We start from the raw sequence: 21,077 nt of genomic DNA, 5'->3' as shown, positions 1-21,077 counted from the left end.
CTGTAGGCTTCAATAGATACCAAAGGGGTCTGAGACACACAAAAAAGGGTTAAGCCCCCCTGCCTGCTTTAGAAGGAACAAAAACTGCTTGAAGTTTTTGTTGGAGCAGGAGGAGAGAAAGACCAAGCTGTTTTCTTAATGGGAAAGCTAGGGGTAATGGGATCAGGAGTCTTCAAAGCTAAGGTTTTGCTTTCCCTCCTTCCTTCCTCCCCTTTCCCTCCTTCCATTCCTTCCTTCCTTCCTTTCTTCTTTCCCTCCTTCCCCTTTCTCTTTCTTCCTTTCTTCCCTCTCACTTCCCTCCTCCCCTTTCCCCTCTTTCCCTTCCATCCTTCCTTCTCTTCTTCCATTCCCTCCTTCTCTTCCCTCATTCCCTCCCCCTCCCTTTCTTCCTTCCTCCCTTCCCTTCTCCCTACTCTCCTTCCCTCCCCTTCTCTTTCTTTCTCCCTTCCCTCTTCCTTTCCTTCTCTCCTTTCCCTCCCTGCCTCCCCTCCTTCCTTCCAGGACCAGGGCAGCAGACCCCAAAGCTGCTCTTATCTTCCCCTGAAGTCCTTTCCAGAACAAGCTGGGAGATTGAGGACTGTCTGTTTCTCACTTGCACTTCATTCCCTCAAGAGGAACAGGAGGAGTCTCAGAAGAGGGGATTGTTGTGCAGAGAGATGGGGGAGGATTGGGGGTATTAGAGGAGAAAAGAGAGGGTAACCCTCGCACCCAGCACTTCGGAGGCTACCCAGTTCTCCTGGAGAAGGGTGTTCTGGGCCCTAGGGGCACTTCCAGGTGTAAGCAACCTTTTGCAAGGAGGCCAGGGGCAAGGCAGTCCATGAAGGTGCCTTGCAGGGTAACGGTCTTGGAGGGGGGAGGGGAGAATGCCCCACAGGGTGTTGTTGGCTGGAAAGGAGGAGGAGACAGCTAAGGGAGGGCAGGGGGAATAAACAAAGCTCTGCAGCTTAGCCCTCCTCAGGTTTCAGTTTACTTATAGGCTTAAAGGTCTATTCTGAGAGGGTCACGGGGCAGGGGAAGGTGTTCCCATCTGGAGAGGTAGCACTTGGAGGCCTTGGATTCTTACCACTTCTTCACTGCTTCCAAACACTGGTAATTTCATGGAGGTGGCCTTCATTGCCTGGGCAGCTTCCGGGGTCAAGAACATTGAGCACCCAGTGGCCAGCCTGTGAAGGACCTGTCTCTGGCTTAGGTAGGCTGTGGCTCATGGTCTGTGGCAGAGCTGAGTGATAATAATTATTGTCATCTTTCTTCTTTCAGGTTTCCAAAGTATTTCCCTTAAATTTAGGTACTAGAATTACGATTCCAGTTTTACAGATGGGAAAACGGGGAGGTTTCCTGTCTGATAGAGAGTTACAGTTTGTGTTCCAGTGACCGTAGTCTTCAGGAACTCAGGGTCATCTCTATGCCAAGATAAGAGCTGCCCTGTGGAAGAGGGATAAACAGATTCCTTTTCACCCCTAAGGCAGAACTAGGAGCCACAGGTGCAGTGGCAAAGTGGCACATTATTTCACTGATATAAAAAAAACCCAAGGGGCAGCTCGGTGGCACAGTGGATAGAGCACCGACCCTGGAGTCAGGAGGACCTGAGTTCAAATCCAGCCTCAGACACTTAACACTTACCAACTGTGTGACCCTGGGCAAGTCACTTAACCCCAATTGACTCACTAAAAACAACAACAACAAAAACCCCAGACCCAACCCCCCAAACTTTACATCAATTGTGGTGACCAAAAATGGAATGGTTTTCTCAGCCCCGGGGAGGTCTTCCAGCAAAGGCTGAATGACCAGTGTTTGGGGGTGCTGTAGACAACTGGGTGGTGGAATGAATGGAGAGTGCTGGAGTCCTGAATAACAGAGTTCAGATCCTTCCTCAGATGTTTACTTAGCTGTGTGACTTTGGATAAGTCCTTTAGCCCCTCTTAGCCTCAGTTTCCTCATCTGTAAATTGGGGATAACAATAACTCCTATCTCATTCAGGTTGCTGTGAAGATCAAGTTGAGGTAACCTATGTAAAGCGCTTTGTCAACCTTAAAGAGCTGTTGATGTTGTTCATTCAGTTCGGTTGTATCTAACTCTTCCTGACCCTAGGTGGGGTTTTCTTGGCAAAGATACTAGAATGGTTTGCCATTTCCCTTCTCCAGTTCATTTTATAGATGAAGAAATTGAGGCAAACAGGGTTAAGTGACTTGCCCAGGGTCAAACAACTAGTGCATGTCAGGTCTTCCTGATTCCAAGCTTAGTGCTCTATGCCCTGTGCCATCTAGCTATCCTTAAGGAGCTATATGTATATAAAATGCCAGTTATTATTGTTGTTGTTGCTGCGATGGTGGTGGTTGTTATCATTATGATTATTACTACTATTGCCTATTGTCTATCCTTTACACCAGTTTGTTTCTCAGGGGAGAAACAGAATTGGATTATATTAACCCCTTATAAAATTGAGGAAGCTTTGACCTAGAGAAACGACCTGTGCAGACTGCACACATGGAAGCTACAGCCTTACCTTTAGACTTTTGTCGTACTTCATTTTGTATCTCTCTAGCACAGAATACCGTTTATTCTGTTTACATGTATTTGTAGATTATGCCTCTATTCCAAGGTCACTTCCTCCAAGGCTGCTATTTTATACTATCTGAACTGTGTATCTAGCTCCCACGCATGAAGCCCACAGGAGGCACTCTAGAAGGTTTGTCTAATGAATGAATGGGTGAAGGAATACAATTGTGTCCACAGCAATAGATGAAACAATGTAGGGGAATGTAGTGAAAATGTGTCAAGGTGTCATACAGATGGGAGCTGGGGGCTTCCTAGAATTCCTGTCATTATTATTCCTGTCCTCACTGCTCCCCAGGCTCTATGCCAGCCTGAGCAGCACATGACATAGTAGGCACAAGTACTTGCAATGACTGGGAAGTCCAATCCCTTGGTCTTCAGGTTTTTTTCCAAAACCTTTCAGAAATTATAGGATGTGCAAGACTGTCCCTCCACTTGTGCCCTCTGTGGGCCCAGAAGAGAAAATAGACCTGGAATCCTGACTTCCCAGAGCCCTTAGACTGGGAAGAAAAAGCTAGACTCCTCCTTTAAGCTCAGTGGTATTGAGGCTTCTCTAGATAACACCAGGGCATCCTGTTAGAGACAGACTCCAGGGCTAGGCCATCTCTGAAATAGCCTTCAGTCTGTAGTGTATAGGAAGAGGACCCCTGGACTCAGACTGACACTCTGACTCTCTTTGACTGTCTCTGTTTCTGTCTTTATCTGTCTCTGTCTCTCTCCCTCATACACACACACACACACCACACACACAAAGGAGGAGCCCAGTGGGCTTTTGATCTGTCTGGGAGTTCTCCACCCTCATTTCCCCCTCATTTGTTCCCTTCAAGCCCATTGTGACCTCTCTCTATTCTCCTCTCGCCCCAGTTCTTTCTCTTCCTTGTTCATCTTGCAGCCTCATTTCTTCTCTTCCTTTTTTTTCCCTCTCCTACTTTAGGTAGGTTTGGTGAAGGAAGAAGGGTTGGCTTCGAATTAAGACCTCCACTGAGTTCTGACACTTAAAGGCTCTGCAGAGTTTTGCCAACTCACTCACTTCCCTTTTCCAAGGGTTAGGTTCATTTATCTATAAAATGAGGGGTTTGAATTGGATGGTCTCTCAGGCTCCTCCCCCCTTGAAATCTATGACCCCAAACGGTTATAATTAAACCTTGGACAGCCGGAGCTGATGGGAGGGAGAGCCTTCAAGTGCAATTGAAAAGTGAGTCTTATAGTTATGCTCTTTCTAGGTGCAGGGTCTTTTCTCTCCTCTCCCTTCCTTTTCTCTCTTTTCCTTTTTTTCCTTTTGCTTCTCGTCCTCTCATCCTTTCTTTCCTCTCTCCCTCACTCTGTACTGTTTCGCCCTCACTCTCTTCTCTCTACCTTTACTCATCTCTTGGCTTTCTCTTCACTCATTCTACTTCTCTTCTCCCCCCTCCCCCTATCCCTTCTCCACCCCCCCCCCCCCACGCCTCTTCTCTCTTGTTCCCCGCCTCTCCCCGCCCCCCGTCCCAGCTCTGCTCTGGCCCCAGCCCAGTTCCCTGCCTCGTAGGGCCCTCCCCCTTCCCTGATCCTGGCCCCGTTGGCCCCTCCCCACCGGGCCGGCCTGGGAAATGCCTCAGGGGCCCCGTGAGCTGGAGAGGTGAGTATGTGTGTATGTGTGAGTGTGAGTGTGAGTGTGTGTTCGCTCTTTCGCTCGCTCGCTCCCTCGCTCGCTCGCTCCCTCGCTCCTCGCTCGCTAGCTTGTCAGCGTCATGTGCCCAGCAGGGCAGCCCCAGACTGGTTCCCGGCGGCCGTATTAAGGTCACACACTCACCGTGCAGCCGCACACAGCCCAGCCCAGCCCGGCCCGGCGCAGCGCGCCGCCGCGGCGCAGCCCAGCGCTGCCCAGCCCAGCTCAGCCCGAAGCGGCGGCGCATCGCTGCGCAGCCAGCCAGCCAGCGCAGAACAGCGCGGCTCAGCCCCTCGGAGGACCCCCGATCGTAGGAGCCCCGATCGCTCCCCTCCGCACCGCTCAGCTCAGCTCCGCTCCGCTTCGCTCCCCTCCCCTGGCCGGCTCCCCGGCCGTGACTCAGAGGTGAGCCCCCTTCCCCCGCCTTCTTCTCCCCAGCTGCCTTTGGACCCCGCCGGAGCACATGGGGAGGAGGCTGTCCCCCGGTCCCGGCCACATTTGGGTGGCTTGTGAAAAACGCCTCTCTCCAGGCCTTGGCTCAGGGCTTTTCTTTCCTGGAAGGGGGGTGGGGTGGGGTGGGGAAGGCTGGGGATGGCTTCTTTGTTTTGGGAAAGCTTCCTGTGCCGGGTCTGCGTGTGTGTGTGTGTGTGTGTGTGTGTGTGTGTGCGCGCGCGTGCATACACACACATGTGGGTGTCATTGTGCTCCCGGCTGTATTTGAGAACATGTGGAAGTTACCGAGAGGCAGCTTTGAACTCGGTATTTAGAGGAACTTATAACGCCGAGAGGGAGCCGGTGCACAGTGGTCTTGGTTCAGTCGGCCAGTGGTAGTGAGTTCCCCATCTCTGGAGGTCTTCAAGCAGAGGCTGGTTCATGCTCAGATACTTTGTTGGACTCGGTAGCCTTTCAGGTCTGTTTCATCTTGCGATTACGTGATCCCCTGTGCACAGGGATGTACTGGCCATATAACAATACCCATTTTTATGGTGCTTTCAGCTTCTCTCTGGGAGGGGGTGCCTACTGGCGCATGTCTAGGGGTTCGGTGTGTGTGCATGCCTGGAGGCACAACCTCTGGAATGTGCGTGCGACTGGGTGTACTTTGTTGTGGAGATTGCCGGGGTATCCGGGTTCCTCCGTGGTCTGGTCTTTGCGAGCATGTGTTGGTGTGCATGCCCCCGCACAACTGAACCTACTGGCATGTGGGTGAGCTTGAATCTGTGTTGGTGCCCACATGGGTGTGGAAGTACGTTTTCAAAAGGCTGCAGGAACAGGAATGCGTGGTTCTCAGTTACTCTCAGGAAGAAGCGGCCTTTCTGGCGGCAGAGAATGCCGGCAGATCAGTTTGTTGCTCCCCAGCACCTGTGGGAGTTTGGGGGGAGGGCGGAGAAGACCTGTTGCTTTCAGCTGGATGTTTGGCTGAAGTTTGGGGTCCATCCTGTGCATGCGTGTGCGTGTGTGGCAGAGGAGGGCAATATGAGGGTCATATGGAGGTATGTGACTTGAAGAGAGGCTCTGCTTGTTCCCAAGTGCGGCTATGGAAATATGGGTTGGGGGAGGTGGGTGTTTATTTGGCGTGCGCGGGGGGTGTATTTGTGTGTGCTTGTCTGAATTCGTGGAGATGTGTGTATGCTGGGTGAAAATGTATTGGGGGAACAGTGTCTGGGTATTGTTGAAGAAAGACTTGTGTGTTTGGGGGTGAGCAAGGTAGGTGTGGGGTGGGAAGGTGGGACAAGGTATATTTTGAGATTTTGAGCGTGTTGCAGGAGAAGACGGTGTATATCTGAGGTGTTTGTGTGTTCTTGTGTTAAAATGTATGTCAGAGGGGAATTTATGTCTGCCTTAGTGTTGGGGAGGGTGTATCTTAGGGAAATGAATGCTTCTTGCAGGAGGAAGTATGTGTTGGAAATTTGCTTATTTGCATCTTTGTGGAGCTAGAGGGGAATGCATGTGTATGGGGGATATTTATGGGGTGTGTGGATATCTACTATGGAGATACCTTGTTTGAGTGGGCTCTGTAGGAGTTGGAGTTGGGTTTGGAAGTGATAATAATGCTTTGGAGATTAACTGTGGGCTCAGGAACTAATAATCACTGTCCCAGACCCTCCTGGCTGTAGCTCTGGCCAGACTGAAATCTGCTCCTCTGAGCTAGAGATGAAAAGTTCCTGGTTTTGATAGTCACATTTTCCTCTCTTGCTCAGGCCTTTGCTTTCTATTCTTCTCATCTACCAGCCTTTTCTCTCTGGGCCTGGGGCAGTCTTTACCCCTTGGTATAGCCTGTCTCAGAGTTTTTCCACTCCCTCTAACACCCTCATCCTCCCTGAGATTGCTAGAAGTGGGTTTGCCAGTCCTACTTGCTTTTCCCAAACATCCCTCCCTTTCCTTTCTACTTCCCTGCCCCAGCCCCAGGTGGGGAGAGACCTGAGAGTTAACTGCCTCTATGCATCATGGCTGCTCTGCTGTGGACTTGGAGTGTGATTTCAGGGATATTATTCCCCATCTCTGGGCTTTGGGTCTAAAGTGCTGTTGTTCTGAGGCAGGGCTTCTCAAGCCCTTTACAGCTCCTACATTCAGTAGCTTTTCAGCAAATCTTCCTGTATATCTTCTTCAGCATGAAAGGAAATCACTTGTAGAGCTTACTGTGTGTATGTACGTAAGAAATAGACTAAAGAGAGTAATTAGGTTGTCTTCTCCCAAGGGTACACACAAAATTTTGTAACTTCATTGATTGGGGTCAGTTTGGACTTTGTGGATTATTTCAGTTGGATAATATAGTTACTTGTCAGATAATCCCCTTAGTCCCTCGACAAGTTTCTTGTAACTCTTGGGGGTTTGCAGACCCCAGGCTGAGAACTTTCTAACACTGCTCTTAAAGGTGGCTTATGGGAAGTGTGGAGTAGTGGAAAGAGCACTGTACCTGAGAGTCTGAAGACCTGAGTTCAGATATTGCCATTTATTGGTGAGTGACCATAGGCCAGCCATTTAACCTCTACTGGACCCAGATTTCTAATGTAGAAAATGAAAGATTGGCTCTAGCTCTAACTTTACCAGGGCTAAGTGGAGAGAAACTGTCCAGGTAGGTAGAGATGTGTGTCCTGGAGGAACTTCCACCCCAGGGGCTCCCCCACTCCTGATTGTTGCTGTTTACTATTCCACTTACTGTTTCAGGAAAGCCCCAGTTCAGGCTTCACTTCACTCTCCTTTTTAGCAGCCTTTCAGTCAATTACCTACTTCCCCTTTTCTTCACCTACCCTAGCTTTCCAGTTCTGGAATCACGAACTATGGTCAAATCAACTCTGCCATTGTTTTTGGATGGGACGAAGTCAGTCTGCTTCTCCTTTAGACCCAGTAACTTTCCTAGTAACTTCTTGGACCAAAGGGCCCTGCCTTGGCCATCACTTGCTGGTGGCATAGTAGACGGCTTTGGACTTGGAAACAGGAAAACAAGTCTGGTAACCTTGGGCAAATCACATAACTTCTCAGAGCTTCAATTTTCTCATCAGTAACCTACCTCATTGGTTTGTTGTAGAGCTCTAATTAGATATCTAAAGTGCTTTGCAAACCCTAAAGAGTTCTATGTGTGTTAGCTATTATTATCATCATTATTATCTGTATGTGCATCTGACATTGTAATGTAGTTTCCTTGAAGGCAGGAACTGTCCTTGCTTTCATATTTATATCTCTGGCATCCAATAAGTCCTTGGCTCACAGTAAGCATTAAATAAAAGCTTTTTCTTTCATTTACTCATTTGTGTAGTTCAGGTCTCTTCTTTTATTGAGAAATAAATTGAGACCCCCAAGAGAGGAAGGGACTTACCTAAGGTCATATAGAATCAATAGTAAGAAAGGGACTTAAACCCAGTTTTCCTAGGTTTTAGTCATCTGTTTTTTCCATACAATACTGCTTCTTATAATTCTAAGAATGCAATTTGTTGTTTTTGTTGTTGTTCAGTCGTTTCGGGTGTGTCTGACCCTTCATGACCCCATTTGGGTATTTTTTGGCAGAGATTCTAGAGTGGTTTGCCATTCTCCAGCTCATTTTATAGACGAGGAACTGTAGGCCAACAGGGTTAATGACTTGCCCAGGGTCACATAGCTAGTAAGTGTCTGAGTCCAGATTTGAACTCAGGTCTTCCTGACTCTAGGCCTAGTATACTCTGTCCAGTGTGTTACCTAGCTGCCTCAGGAGTGCAGTAGAACAAATATTTATTAAGAGCCTACTATGTGCCAGGCAACGTGGTGGACAGTGGGGACACAAAGACAGACACAAATTTACATGAATGTTTGATGTGTCTTGGATGTCCAAGGGGGTTGGAAAGAGTTGGGGATTAGGGCTACCAGTTTCTAATTAGGGCTTCTTTTCCTTTACCAGCTTCTTCCTGCTAATCAGTGACCCCCCCCCCTTCCCCCTCTCCCCCCTTTCATGTTCCTTGTTTGGAGAGGAATAGTCTCCCTGTTCCCAGACATCAGTACCAGGTCTTTACCTGGCCTCCCTTTCCTGAGGAGAAGAAAGGCCCCTGGAGGCATCATTGGGGGCGTTGGGCTTGGGCATGGAAGACCTGCCTGAAGAAGACCCACTGGGATCCTGCCTTCTCACTCCTCCTTTGCCCCCTGTCCCTCTCTCCTTGATCAGGGGAGGCAGCAGGGTGGAGACAAAGCTGTGTGGGCTGTCCAGGAGTGATTGACGTTTTCTCTCCCACACATTCACACGTACACAAGCACGTTCCTCTGTATGCTCCTATAGTTGTCATTTCAGACACAGGTAAGTGCACATACATGCATATATCCACCCTTAACCCTCCCACTGACTTGTACATACTTACCATCAACCAACACTTATTAAGCACCTACTATGTGCCAGGAACTCTGCTAAAGCATTGAGGGGTTGGGTACAAAGAAAACAACACATTTCCCTGTTCTTTAGGAACTCAGTCTAATGGAGGAGACAACACAAAGAACTCTGTCCATGTGGGGTGGACTCAGTGTACTCACGTGCCCATGTATACATACATGTGCCCATACATGTACCAGCATATAAACACATACCATCACCCACATAGCTACACACATACAAATCCATACACCGAGAGCCCCCTCAGCACACATACAGATATTTCTGCCCACACTACCTCTCTTGTGTATGTGAGCAAAGGAAGACAGAGAAGTTGACTCATATGTGTGCATGCATACACACAGGTACAGAAACAAACAGAAACCCTCCTACATAGTCACCTGCATACTTATAGGTGCTTCCCCTACCCCACATATAAAAATACACTCTGGAGGCACTCAAAACACACATGCCCATGTGTATACAACCTCTCTTTCATTCCCCCGCATGTGCATGTGCACACACACATGCCCCCCCCCCACATGCATACATACGTACAAACACATACACACATGCACACCTGCCTACACACACACACACACACACACACACACACACACACACACACACAGAGTGGTTAGTCTCTGCAGCTGCCTCCTTGCCCACAACTACTGTTTCTCTTTTCTCTGGCTGAGGGGAGTTTCCCCAGTGCTGGTGTGGGGGTGGGGACCCTTGACACTAAAATTGCTTTCCTCTGGGGTGATGGTGAGCCCCCCCCCCCCATTGGGCGGTAGGCCAGGGCTGGGAGAGTCTGGCAATAGCCGCCCCCCTTATCTGGTTGGGGGGCAGGAGGGGGATGGTGTGGGAAGGTGTTTCTGACAGCTGCTCCCAGGCGTCATATCCTTCCTTCTTGGCTGTTCCACCCTGACCTTCCTGGGTCAGGCGACTCTGTAACACCGGAAAGTGTGGCTAAGAAACCCCAGCCTGGCCCTCCTAGGCTCTGGTGGCTGCGGGGCATAGGTCACCCCGTGACCTCCTTCCTCATGGTGGTGCAAATCTCACTGCTCTGCTCTCTGGTCAGAATGAGGAAGAGGCAGCTGTCTGCTGGCGGCAATATGGATCTCACTTGCTCTTTATTAGAGATCCCTGAAAGGGAGGCAGGCAGGCAGGCAGGCAGGCAGGCAGGCGGGTGAGCATAGGATCCTATGAGCTCAAACTGGAAATGACCTTGGAGAGCATCTTACCCAATCCCCTTCGCTTATAGACCAGGAAACAGAGATCTAGAGAAGGGAAAGGAACTTTGCCAAGGTCACCCAGGTGATAAAGAACAGAGTCGGTTTCTGAAATCAAAGTCATGGGTTTTCTCATTACCACAGTCTCTCATTACCCTCATTTCACGAGTGGACAAAGTGAGGGCCTGAGTGGACCTGTGGGCATGGTACAATAGATAGAGCGCTGGGCCTAGAGTCAGGAAGACTTCCTGAGTTCAAATCTGGCCTTGGATACTTCCTAGCTGTGTGACCCTGCGTGAGTCATTTTACCCTGTTTGCCTTAGTTTTCTCATCTGTGAAATGAACTGGAGAAGGAAATGGCAAACCACTCCAGTATCTCTGCCGAGAAACCCCCAAAATGGGGTCAGGAAGAGTCAGTCACATGTGAAACAACGGAACAACAAAAGAGGACACGTGGTGTGTTTGTAGTACTAGGGCCTGGAACTAGAACCCAGTTCTTTTGAGTCTAGTCTAATGAGGCAGCATGGTGTGGTAGGAAGGACAATTGAGTGTGGGCATCCAGATCTCTGGGTTTGAGCTTTGGCTCTGCCCTGATTGGCAGGGTGACTTTGGGGGAACTTTCTTTTCTCTCTAGAGCTAGTTTTCTCACCTGTAAAATTAAGGCAGGGGACTTGTTGTTTCTGAGGGATCTCCTAATTCTTGACACCCGCTGTTCTATTTTCTGAGATCCCCTCTAGCTCTCTGACCTGTGATGGGTCTAAGAATATGCATTACCTTTTTCTCCCCTGGGACAATGAGGGTTAAGTGACTTGCCTACACAGCTAGTAAGTGTCAAGTGTCTGAAGTTGGATTTGAACTCAGGTCCTCCTGAATCCAGGGCTGGTGCTTTATCCATTTAGCCACCTAGCTACTCCCGGGTCTAAGAATATGAATGAGTGCGTATTGGCCATGTTGCTCGGTGGTAGTGATACTGGGGTTGCCTTTTTGATCCCTCCATGGGCCAGTTAAATGTTTGATGTTCTCTGACCCCACACTGAGGCCCAGCCCTGATGACATACTAAGTCACTGACATGCCCGAGTCACTGGTTGAGTCCTAATCCTAGCAGCTCTCTCCCAGTTCTATACTCTAGGGCATTAGGAAACTTGGGCAAGAGATTGAAGATGGTTCAGTGCCCCACCATCCCTGCTGTGGTAGCCAGAGCTCAGAGCCTGCACTGGGTAGTTATCTCATGGTAGGAGGGATGCCAAGGGTGAGTCAGAAAAATAGATTTTTAAAAAATTTGTTTTTTCTCTCTCTGCACAGAAGTTGCTGGCCTCTGAACAGCCCCGGATTTATGGAGACGCCTGTGGGGAGCAGCTTTGAATACTGCCACGCGCAACATCGCGCCCGCCGGTGAGGAGGCGCCTGCGCCCGGCTGTCACCATTCAAGGCTCCTGCGAATGGCTCCCAACGCCCGGCGTCCGACCGTGGCTGTCCCTGCTGCCTGAGCCCCCTGCTGCTCCCAAGGACTCCCCGTACCCCGATGGGGTAACGTGACCCAGGACGCCGTCACTGCCCCGAACTCTTCAGTATCTACAGAGGCCTTCTCTCCCCAGTCGAGTTCAGTTTTACGTTGCTTCTGTTCCTTGGGTTTTTTCCTTTTTTTCTTTTTTTGTTGTTTTTGTTTTTGTTTTTTTAAACTTGGATCCTTGTGTTCTTTTGGTTGCCCACCCCAAGAGTGGGAGAGGGAAGGCTGAAGGAGGCTCCTTGAGCTTCTACGCCTGCTGCTGGACCGACCCGGCTGTGTACAGCTGCCCCGCTGCCCAGACGGGGGCACAGAGAACAGCAGGATCTATGGTCTTTGTCCTTGGGGCCCTCCCCTCCCCATCCTTTCCCATCTAAGTATTTGACTTCAAGTTCTGGAGTCTTGGCTTGGTTGTTACCTGTAGAGGAGGGCTTTTTGGGGGGCGGGGGTGGGGTGTTTTGTTTTTTTTAAAAGAATCAGGCTTTCCGGTGATTTTTGTTTTGTTTTTGTTTTTCTTTCTTTCTTTCTTTTTTTTAAACAGAATAGAACCCTTGTGGCAACCTTAACACCTTCCCAGAAGCTGATAGCATTTGCACAACATTTGTGTTGGTTTTGAGGGGGTATTGTTTATTTTTAACTCTTTCCTTCCACCCCTCCTCACAAAGCACAGGGCTCTATTTTTCTCATCTGGGTGTTTTATTTTATTTTAAATTTTTTTTTTTTGGTGGACGTAGGGATCTGACAGGCGCCCTGGTCCCTTTGTACCTCCCCATCCCTGATCTCTCCTTTGGTCTTCCCCTCCCTGGCCCCTTTCCTCCCTTTCCGCCACCACAAGAGGCCACACCATGGCCCGAATGAACCGGCCAGCCCCTGTCGAGGTCTGCTACAAGAACATGCGGTTCCTTATCACTCACAACCCTACCAATGCCACCTTGAACACCTTCATTGAGGTAAGTCCCCTAGTGGGCTGGGATACAGGGGGGCACTGGGGAGAGGAAGAACATCTAGAGGCTTTGGTTCAAATTGAGCTTGCTGTTGAGATTCCATTCATAAAATGAAAATGGTGGAAGAGGTGACCTCTGAGGCCTCTTCGAAGTCTTCTGGTGGGATTCTGGGGGTTTTAGTAATAATAGTAATCCTTTACCTCCCTACAAGTGATCTCTTTTGAGGTCTGGAAAAGCTAAGTTTGGAGTGATCCTTTATCAGACATTTGGCTACCAAGTGATGATTATTTTGGCTGAGGAAACCAAGACTGTGTCCTATAGGATCAAGGGGCTATGATTTCTGCCGGTGGCAGCTCTGCCTGCTCCAGTGAAATCATAGAGCCTTAAAGTATGAAGGGATAATTGCCCACATCTCTGTGCCCAGGGGAGAGAACTGTGGTTGCTGCAATAGGGAGGCCTGGCTTCGAGTCCCAGCTCTGTCACTGACTTGGCATGCTACTATGGACAAATGTCCTCGAAGTGTTAGGCTGGCCATGTGGCTTATGTGACTGAAAAGGAGCCCCACTTGTTTTCTTCCCTCCACCCAGGACACAGTGTCTTCAGCTAGTGGCCATAACTGCTATTTGCAGAGGTTGGTGGTGTTTGCAGAATCCCTTGGCTGTGGGTAGTGCCTCTGGTGTTTTGTCCAGCATTCTGCTCCATTTTCTCATTGGCAGAATCCACTGCAGGTTTGAAGACCCACCAACCACCACCAACTTTTAGAAAGATCTTGGGTTCAGATTTTGACTCTGCTACTTATTATGTGATCATAGGCAAGCCATTCCTTCCCCCTCTTTTAAATTGCCTTTTCTTTAAATAAGGGAGTTGGCCTAACTGACCTTTGTGGTCCCTCCCAGCTCCAGATCTGTGACCTTCTAAAATCCCTTGACGCTCTAAGTCCTGTTAGCAGAGCTCAGCTGTGTTTGTGGCACACAATATGGAATCTCTCATTGTCCGTAGAACCCGCAGCTTTTGTTGACGCTTGCTCCTGGGCTCAGATATGCTTTGGGGGATTCTGGTCTGCATCCATTCTCCTTGCCATCTAGCCCAGGGTTTGTGTTGGGAACCCGGCTGTCCACCTGGTCCTTGTTGCTGTCAGTGCCACCCTCACCAGGTTTCCTGCCTTTTGCAGAAGGTGGTATGAAGAGAAGCACGTAAGGTTCCACAGAGCCCTCCCTTTCCCTGCCACCCTTCATTTGCAGATGGCGTGGAACTCGGAAGGAGAGCTAAATCAGGACACTCAGGATTGGAGAAGATCCCATTGGGTTATAGAACCACGGTCTAAATCTAGTAAAGTAAAATGTAATCGGTTTAAATGTAAAGTCTTGCCTTTGGATTAAAAAAAAATCAACTATGTGAATACAGGATTTGGGGGGCAATTGTTCAAATATTTGAAAGGCCACCCTGTATTTGAAGGATTAGGTTTGAGTCAGCTAAGTGGCGCATTATATAGAGCACTGGGTTAGGAAGACCTGAGTTCAAATCCAGTCTCAGATACTACTAGCTGTGTGACCCTGGTGAAGTCACTTAAGCTCTGTTTGCCTCAGTCTCCTCAACTGTAAAATAGGGTTAATAGACCCCAGGGTTGTTGTGAAGATTAAATGAGATAACATTTGTAAAGGACCTGGCAGAGTCCCTGGCACATAGTTGGCACTTAAATGTTTATTCCCTTCTCCTTTCCCCTTGCTCGACTTGGCTTCAGAGGCAGGTAGTAGTTCAACATAAAGAAAGTTAGACTTGTGCTGCAGGTGTGGGTGAGGACTCCCTTGAAAGTAGTGAGCTCTCCATCACTGGAGATATTCAGATGAAGTTGGGGGACTCTTCAGGTTTGAGTTGGGCCAGATGAACTCTGAAGAACTTTCTTACTCTGAGATTCTCCATTGGAAGGAGACAGGATTCTCAGATCTATTTTATAGAAGAGACGACTGATATTTACCTAGCAGATCTATTTGCCCTGGAGATCAAGGGGAATTCAGTTATGCGACATTAGCCTTCTAGCTCCCAGCCCTCTGGGCTTTACCAAGAGTGGTTCTGGGGAAGTATTGTGACTGGTGTGGGCACCTTGATCTGAGGCACCAGCCTGAGATAGGCTCTTCTGGCTTCTGGCCAAGTCATATGAAAGATTGGTCTCTGCTTAGAACACAGTGCCGAAAGAGGCCAAGGTCACTGACTTGCTCCCTGCATGACCTAGTGAGTCAACTTTGTTTTCTTGGTACCAGAGATGGAGCCCTTACCCTGGATACAGATTAACACCCCCCCCCCCTTCACCACTCCCCCATACCAATCCTCTGTTGCATCTTAGAGATGATCTAGTTTGATCTCATTATTTAGAAGGGGAAACTGACTCCCAGACAAAGGGAGTAAGTTGTTCAAGGTTGCTCATCATTGGAGTTGCAGAGACTGAACTGGAACCCAGGTCTTCTGGTTTCCCCAGCCCAGGAACATCCTCTCCACTGAGGTTGCATTTCAGCCCTCCATTTGAGAAGAAGGGGAAGTAGAAGCTGCCTTCCCTACCACTGCCTCTATTCTTTCGATGAGGCCCCTGCATTCCTTTGGGGAAGCCCCAGGGTCCTCAAAATAGCCTATGGTATTTCACTAGGGCATCCGGCTATTTTTACTCTGGAGGGTGGGTAAGGGGGGGTGTTTCCTCTGAGTGGGCCATGTGCTATCATTCGGGCCCCTTCCCAACACATGAAGGCTATTTTCAGTGGGAGGGAAGGCAGGGAGAGGTCTAGGAAAAGAATTGGGCCTTTCCTTATCTCTGGCCAGAGAAGTCAGCCAAAGGCACCACCTGGGGCAAACCTGGATTGGAGGGTGGGGCTGACTGGGCCAGTGGGGATCCTCTTAGTGGGAATGCCCTTGACAGAACCTTCATCTTACTGACTGGACTGTCATTCTGGTCTCAGGCTAAGCCCTAGCCTCTGTCCAAAGTCTGAACCCTAAACCTGACTCCTCACCCAAGTCAAGGCTCCCTAGGACTTTGGTGAGAAAGAGAATGTGGCTCATTCCTCCAGCTGAGAATGTAACCTCAGAGTGAGAGTTCTGTTGGGTTTGTCAAAATCCTGCTGAAAGAGCAGACACAGTGCTCTAGGGGACAGAATTTATAGGGGCGAATGTTTATCAATAGGAAGAAACATTTTTCAAGAATCAGAATATCCCAACAATAAGTAGGTAATGAGCACCCTATAACTCACGGTGTTCCAGCAGAGGCCTTACTGCATTCTGGGCAGCTAGGTGGTGCAGTAGACAGAGCACTGGCCCTGAGTTCAAATCTCACCCCAGACACTTACCAGCTGTGTAACCACCCTGGGCAAGTCACTTAACACCAATTGCCTTAAACATCTGGGGCCATCTTGCCACTGCACCCAGATGGCTCTGGAGGAGAGAATGAGGCTGGTGACCTTGCACAGCCCTTCTTCATTTAAATCTAATTTAGTTCAAGTCATAACATCACCTCCATGTCATGGCTCTCTTCTGGAATGAGAGAAAAACAACTACTTCATTCTACTCTTAGACTCCCCAACCCCACCCCCCACCCCCCTTTCCCTTTCCCCAACCAAAGAACTGGAGTAGATTCCTGCTGGAATACCAAGAGGTGGCTGGTTTGAGAGGCAGCAAGACCCGATGCAAAGAGTACCGGACTTGGAGTCCAGTTAGGGTAATACACTGGATCTGCTACTTATTAGCTGTTTAACCTTAGACATATTACTTCCTTTCTCTGAGCTCTGCAAAATAGGGTCTCGGGTGCCCCTTAATTCACTAAGTTAGTGTTGCTGTAGGAAGAAAGGAAGGCAGCAAACATTTGTTCATTTAAATGCCTACTGTGTGCAAGGCACTATACCAGGCACGCTATGAATATTGTCTTTTGATCCTCACCACACCCCTGGAGGTAGATGCTATTATTATCCTATTTTATAGTTGAGGAAAGTGAGGCAAAGAGTGACTTGTCCCGAGTCGCACAGCTTGGAAGTGTCTTGAGTCTGGAGTGGAACTCAAGTCTTTCTGGCTCCAGGCCCAGTATTCTTATCCACTGCATCACCTTTGCTGGCTGTTGTAAGCAATCTGTGCAGGGGGTGTGGTAGATTGGACTCTGATGGCTGCTGTTGCCTTCTGAGGGAAGGGAATTTGGGCTCTAAACAGTGCCTAGCTGGATATGTGGCAGGGTTGGGGGGGGTTATCTTTGGAGAGGAATGGGGTTACTTCTGATCAGGACCCCAACTTCAAGAAGTAACCCCTCCCCCCCTTTCCAGGAGGCATGGGTGCGAGGCCCCACTGAAAGTGAGAGCTGAGACTAAGTCATGTCTCTGTCTGAGACTCTGTAGAATCCCACCTGCCTCAGTGAAGCTTCAGGATTGAAGGGTGATCTTGAAAGAGGCAAGGACAGATGGAACTGTGGGATATTTAGGAAGGCAGGGAAGGAGGAAGGAAAGACAGAAGGCAGGAAAGGAGGGAGAGAAGGGAGGGAAGAAAGAAAAGGTAGGGAAAGGAGGGAGTGAGGAAGTCAGGAGGAAGGCAGTGGTGCTTTCTATGTGCCTGGCAGTGCTGAGCACTTTATAGTTGTGCTAAGCACAAAGACTAGGGGAAAGAAAGTGTTGACTTTGTAATTTGTAGCACTTGACTCGAATTCCCTGAGCCTTAATTTCCTTACCTGTTAAATGGGCATAATGATATGCTACATACCTGCCACACAGGGTTGTGAAGAAAGAGCTTTGGAGATCTTTAATAAGGACTGTAGACATGAGAGCTGCTGTTTAAAGAGGAGGCAGGGTGTTGGTAGTAGGTAGAGAGCCGGCCTAAAAAGCCAGAAAGACTTGGGCTCAAGTGGTGCCTCTGACCCATAACTGCTCCTGGGGCCCTTTAGCTTTTCTTGATCTCTATGATAAGGACCTTGGTCTTGGTCTTGGCTCTGAGGACCCTTTCCCTTCCCTTCCCCCACAAATGCTGCCCATCTTCTCAGCCTCCCTCATTCCCTGGGCCCGCCTCTGTTCCTGGACCAGGCAGTGATCACACAGTGTTCCTAGCGCTGGGGCTTGTCCTTGTCGAGGTTGAGGGGAAACAAAAGATAGGGCTGAGCATGGTGTCCTCCCCCCGGCCTGGGCCCTGGTGTCTGCCTGGGAAGGGAAGTAAAAGCTTGGGGCCCCAGGAGAGAGATAGAGATGAGGCCCTGTGCAGTGCTGGGAAATGTTAAGAACCTTGGCCCGAGGGTTGGGAATTTTAATCTAGAGGCCGTCCCTGGTGTGCTGGGTGACCTTGGACCAGTCACCTCTTCTGTCTAGGTTTTCTGCCTTGTGATCTATAAAATTAGGTGCTTAGACTAAACGGTATCCGAGGTCCCTTCATGCTCTAGGAATCTGTCCATACATCAGAGCGTCTAATCCTGAGGCCCTGGGCAGAGGGCCACGGGGGCTGGCTCAGGCCAGTGCCAGCGGCGCCTGCTGCCAGGTTTTCTACTCGAGCTGTTCTCAGGCCTCCCATGTCTGGGGGCCCTGAGGAGGGACAAAAGCAAAGGCGCTTCCCTCGGGGAATCTCTAGCTCTCACAAAATTCTCTGCCTTTCTCCATAGTGCCCGAGAGGCCCGTGTTTAAGCATCACCTGAAATTCTTCAAAGACAGAATGATCTGAGTTTTTCTCTCCAGCCCAGGCTTTGGATGCCCCGGGTGCATAGCAACAGAGAGGGGCTGCCCTGAGCCATCTGCAGGGCTTTGCCCCCCCACCCCTCCCCCATGACCTCTAGTCCTCATTTTGAAGGGGCTGGGTTGTGGCCAGGGGCAGAACTTACACTCTGTGTAGCTGGGGTGGTCAGGATCAGCCTCAGGCACTGGTTACTTTTCAGCATTTGAGATTGTTATTAATATCAAGAGTGAGCAGGGGCAGCTAGGTGGCGCAGTGGATAGAGCACCGGCCCTGGAGTCAGGAGGACCTGAGTTCAAATGCGGTCTCAGACACTTAATACTTAACTAGCTGTGTGACCCTGGGCAAGTCACTTAACCCCAATTGCCTCACTTAAAAAAAAAAAAGAGTGAGCAGGCAGGGATTTGGAAGGAGATGTCCTTAGGCCTGGTGGCACACACTAAAGCTTGCACTGCTAAGGCTCTGGGGGCAGACTTCTCAGATTCATTTGAGCCTCCCAGGAATCCTGGGTCAGAGTCAGGAATGATTATCTTCTTAGAGGTAGCTGGGTGGTACATTGGGTAGAGAAGGTAGAGTCAAGGAGACCTGAGTCTGGATCCTGCCTCAGATACTTACTTAGCTATGTGTGTGACCTTGGATAAAAGTCACCTTCCTGGGGGCAGTGGTGGCGCTAGGTGGCGAAGTGAATAAGGCACCGGCCCTGGATTCAGGAGGACCTGAGTTCAAATATGGCCTCAGACACTTGATACTTACTGGCTGTGTGACCCTGGGCAAGTCACTTAACCCTCATCGCCCCTCAAAAAAAAAGAAAAAAAAGTCACCATCCCTTGGCCTCAGGTTCCTGTAAAATGGGGATAATGATAGCACCCATGGCATAGAGTTGTTCTGGGGATTAATTCTGAGGATTAAATGTGATAACATGTGAATTGTTTGTTGTTCAGTGGTGTCTGACTCTTTGGGACCCCATCTGGGGTTTTCTTGGCAAAGGTACCAGAGTGATTTGCCATTTCCTTCTCCAGCCCATTGGACAGATGAGGAAACTGAGGCAAAGAGGGTGAAATGACTTGTCCAGGGTCACCCAGCTAATAAGTGTCTATGGTTGGATTTGAACTCGGGTCTTTCTGACTCTAGGTCTAGTGCTCTATCCACTGCGCCACCTGGCTGCTTTTATAACATCTTTGAATTGCTCTGCACTTCAGTGGGGGATGAAGGGAGAAAGGAACAAGCATATGATTAGGTGTCTGCTGTGTGCCAGGCACTGGGCTAAGCACTTTCCCAATATTCTCTTATTTGTACTTCACAAAAACCTAGAGACATAAGTGCTCTTATGGCCCCCATTTTATAATTGAGGAAACTTAAGACAGAGGGAGGTTAAGTGAATTGTCTAGGGTCACAAAGCTAGTGGTGTCTAAAGTGAGATTTGAACTCAGGTCTTCCTTACTCTAGAGGCAGCTAGATGGCTCAGCGGATAGATCACTGGGCCTGGAGTCAAGGAGACCCGAGTTCAAATCCAGTCTCAGATGCTTGTTAGCTGTGTGATCCTGGACAAATCACTTAACCTCTGTTTGCCTTAATCCATTGGTCAAGGAAATGGCAGACCCACGGACAGGTGGAGAACAATAACTTCCTGATTCTAGGCCCAATACTCTATTGACTGTGGCACCTACCTGCCCTTAAAGTTTTATATAAATGCTAGATATTATTATTATTATACATCATTATATTTCTTTCTTCCTCCTCCTTCCTCTTACTTTCTCCTTTTTCTTCTCCTCCTCCTTCTTTCTTCCTTCTTTTCTATCTTCTTTCTTTTCTTTTTCTTCTTCTAGAAAACTGAGAGCCTAGTGGGAACACGGCCACCGCCACAGTAATAATTCAAGACATTTATATAGCTCTTTAAACTCTGAAAAGTGCAGTACACGATTATCCTATTTGAGCTTCATGACCAACCAGGAAGTAGGTACTGCAGGTTATTGTCCCCATTTCACAGATTAGAAAACGGTGGCTTCCTGAGATTGAGCAACAAACATGCCCACGGTAGCAAAGGAAGTGAGTGGCAGAGGTGAGAATTGACCATAGGGTGGGGGTCCTGACTTCAGGTGTAGTGCTCTAGTCACTGTACATTGGATTTGAAGTAAGAAAAGAATCAGTCATTTTTGATTTGGTCTGCAGCATCGTTAGCTGTGTGACCCTGGGCAAGTCACTTAACTCTGTGAGGCTAGGTTTACTCATCTGTAAGATGGGAACATTGATATTTGTGGATCCCACCACCTCATGAGGGATTTTGTGAGTAAAGTGCTATAATATGATAGGTACTGTTTGTTGTCATTACTATTATAATTCCTATTATTTCTTCCCTATTTTTCAGGGAGCCTTCAGGTTAAGTTGGAAGCTAAGTCCCTTTGATGGAATTAGCTCCCTCCCTGTGGCTGTCTCTTTGAAAAGGGATAGGACTGGTGGATTGCCTGGGCAGAAGTCTGGGAGTTGGATTTTTGGTCCCTTCTCTTCAGTGACCTTCCTTTTCTCCTCTTGCAGGATCTAAAGAAGTATGGGGCCACCACCGTGGTTCGAGTATGCGAGGTGACCTATGACAAGACCCCGCTGGAGAAGGATGGCATCACTGTCATGGTGAGCAAGGGCCCCTGGACTTTGGCCATTTCTCTGATTTGCTGGGGGTAGGGAGACTGAGGATAGGATGGCTGG

The 21,077-nt window shown here is 49.0% G+C and overlaps 1 protein-coding gene across 5 annotated transcripts in view; it reads left to right on the top strand.

Moving 5' to 3' along the window:
• The window catches only part of PTP4A3 (protein tyrosine phosphatase 4A3), a 217,956-nt gene that overhangs the window by 179,068 nt on the left and 17,811 nt on the right, over positions 1-21,077 (top strand). For 2 of the 5 annotated variants that reach the window (XM_043973401.1, XM_043973411.1), the window contains 2 exons: positions 11,562-12,713; positions 20,910-21,002. In XM_043973401.1, the coding sequence (XP_043829336.1) occupies positions 12,609-12,713; positions 20,910-21,002 (198 nt within the window). In that variant the 5' untranslated portion in view covers positions 11,562-12,608. Of the gene's footprint in view, positions 1-4,150; positions 4,169-4,471; positions 4,604-4,856; positions 5,109-11,561; positions 12,714-20,909; positions 21,003-21,077 lie in introns of those variants that run through there. The other 3 variants (XM_043973432.1, XM_043973417.1, XM_043973425.1) reach the window with 3 other exon arrangements.

The sequence above is a fragment of the Dromiciops gliroides genome, chromosome 1 (assembly GCF_019393635.1).
Source record: "Dromiciops gliroides isolate mDroGli1 chromosome 1, mDroGli1.pri, whole genome shotgun sequence".
In the NCBI taxonomy this organism is placed as follows: Eukaryota; Metazoa; Chordata; class Mammalia; order Microbiotheria; family Microbiotheriidae; genus Dromiciops; species Dromiciops gliroides.
Note: the sequence above shows the minus strand (reverse complement) of the source record. Positions and strands in the feature narration are given on the sequence as shown.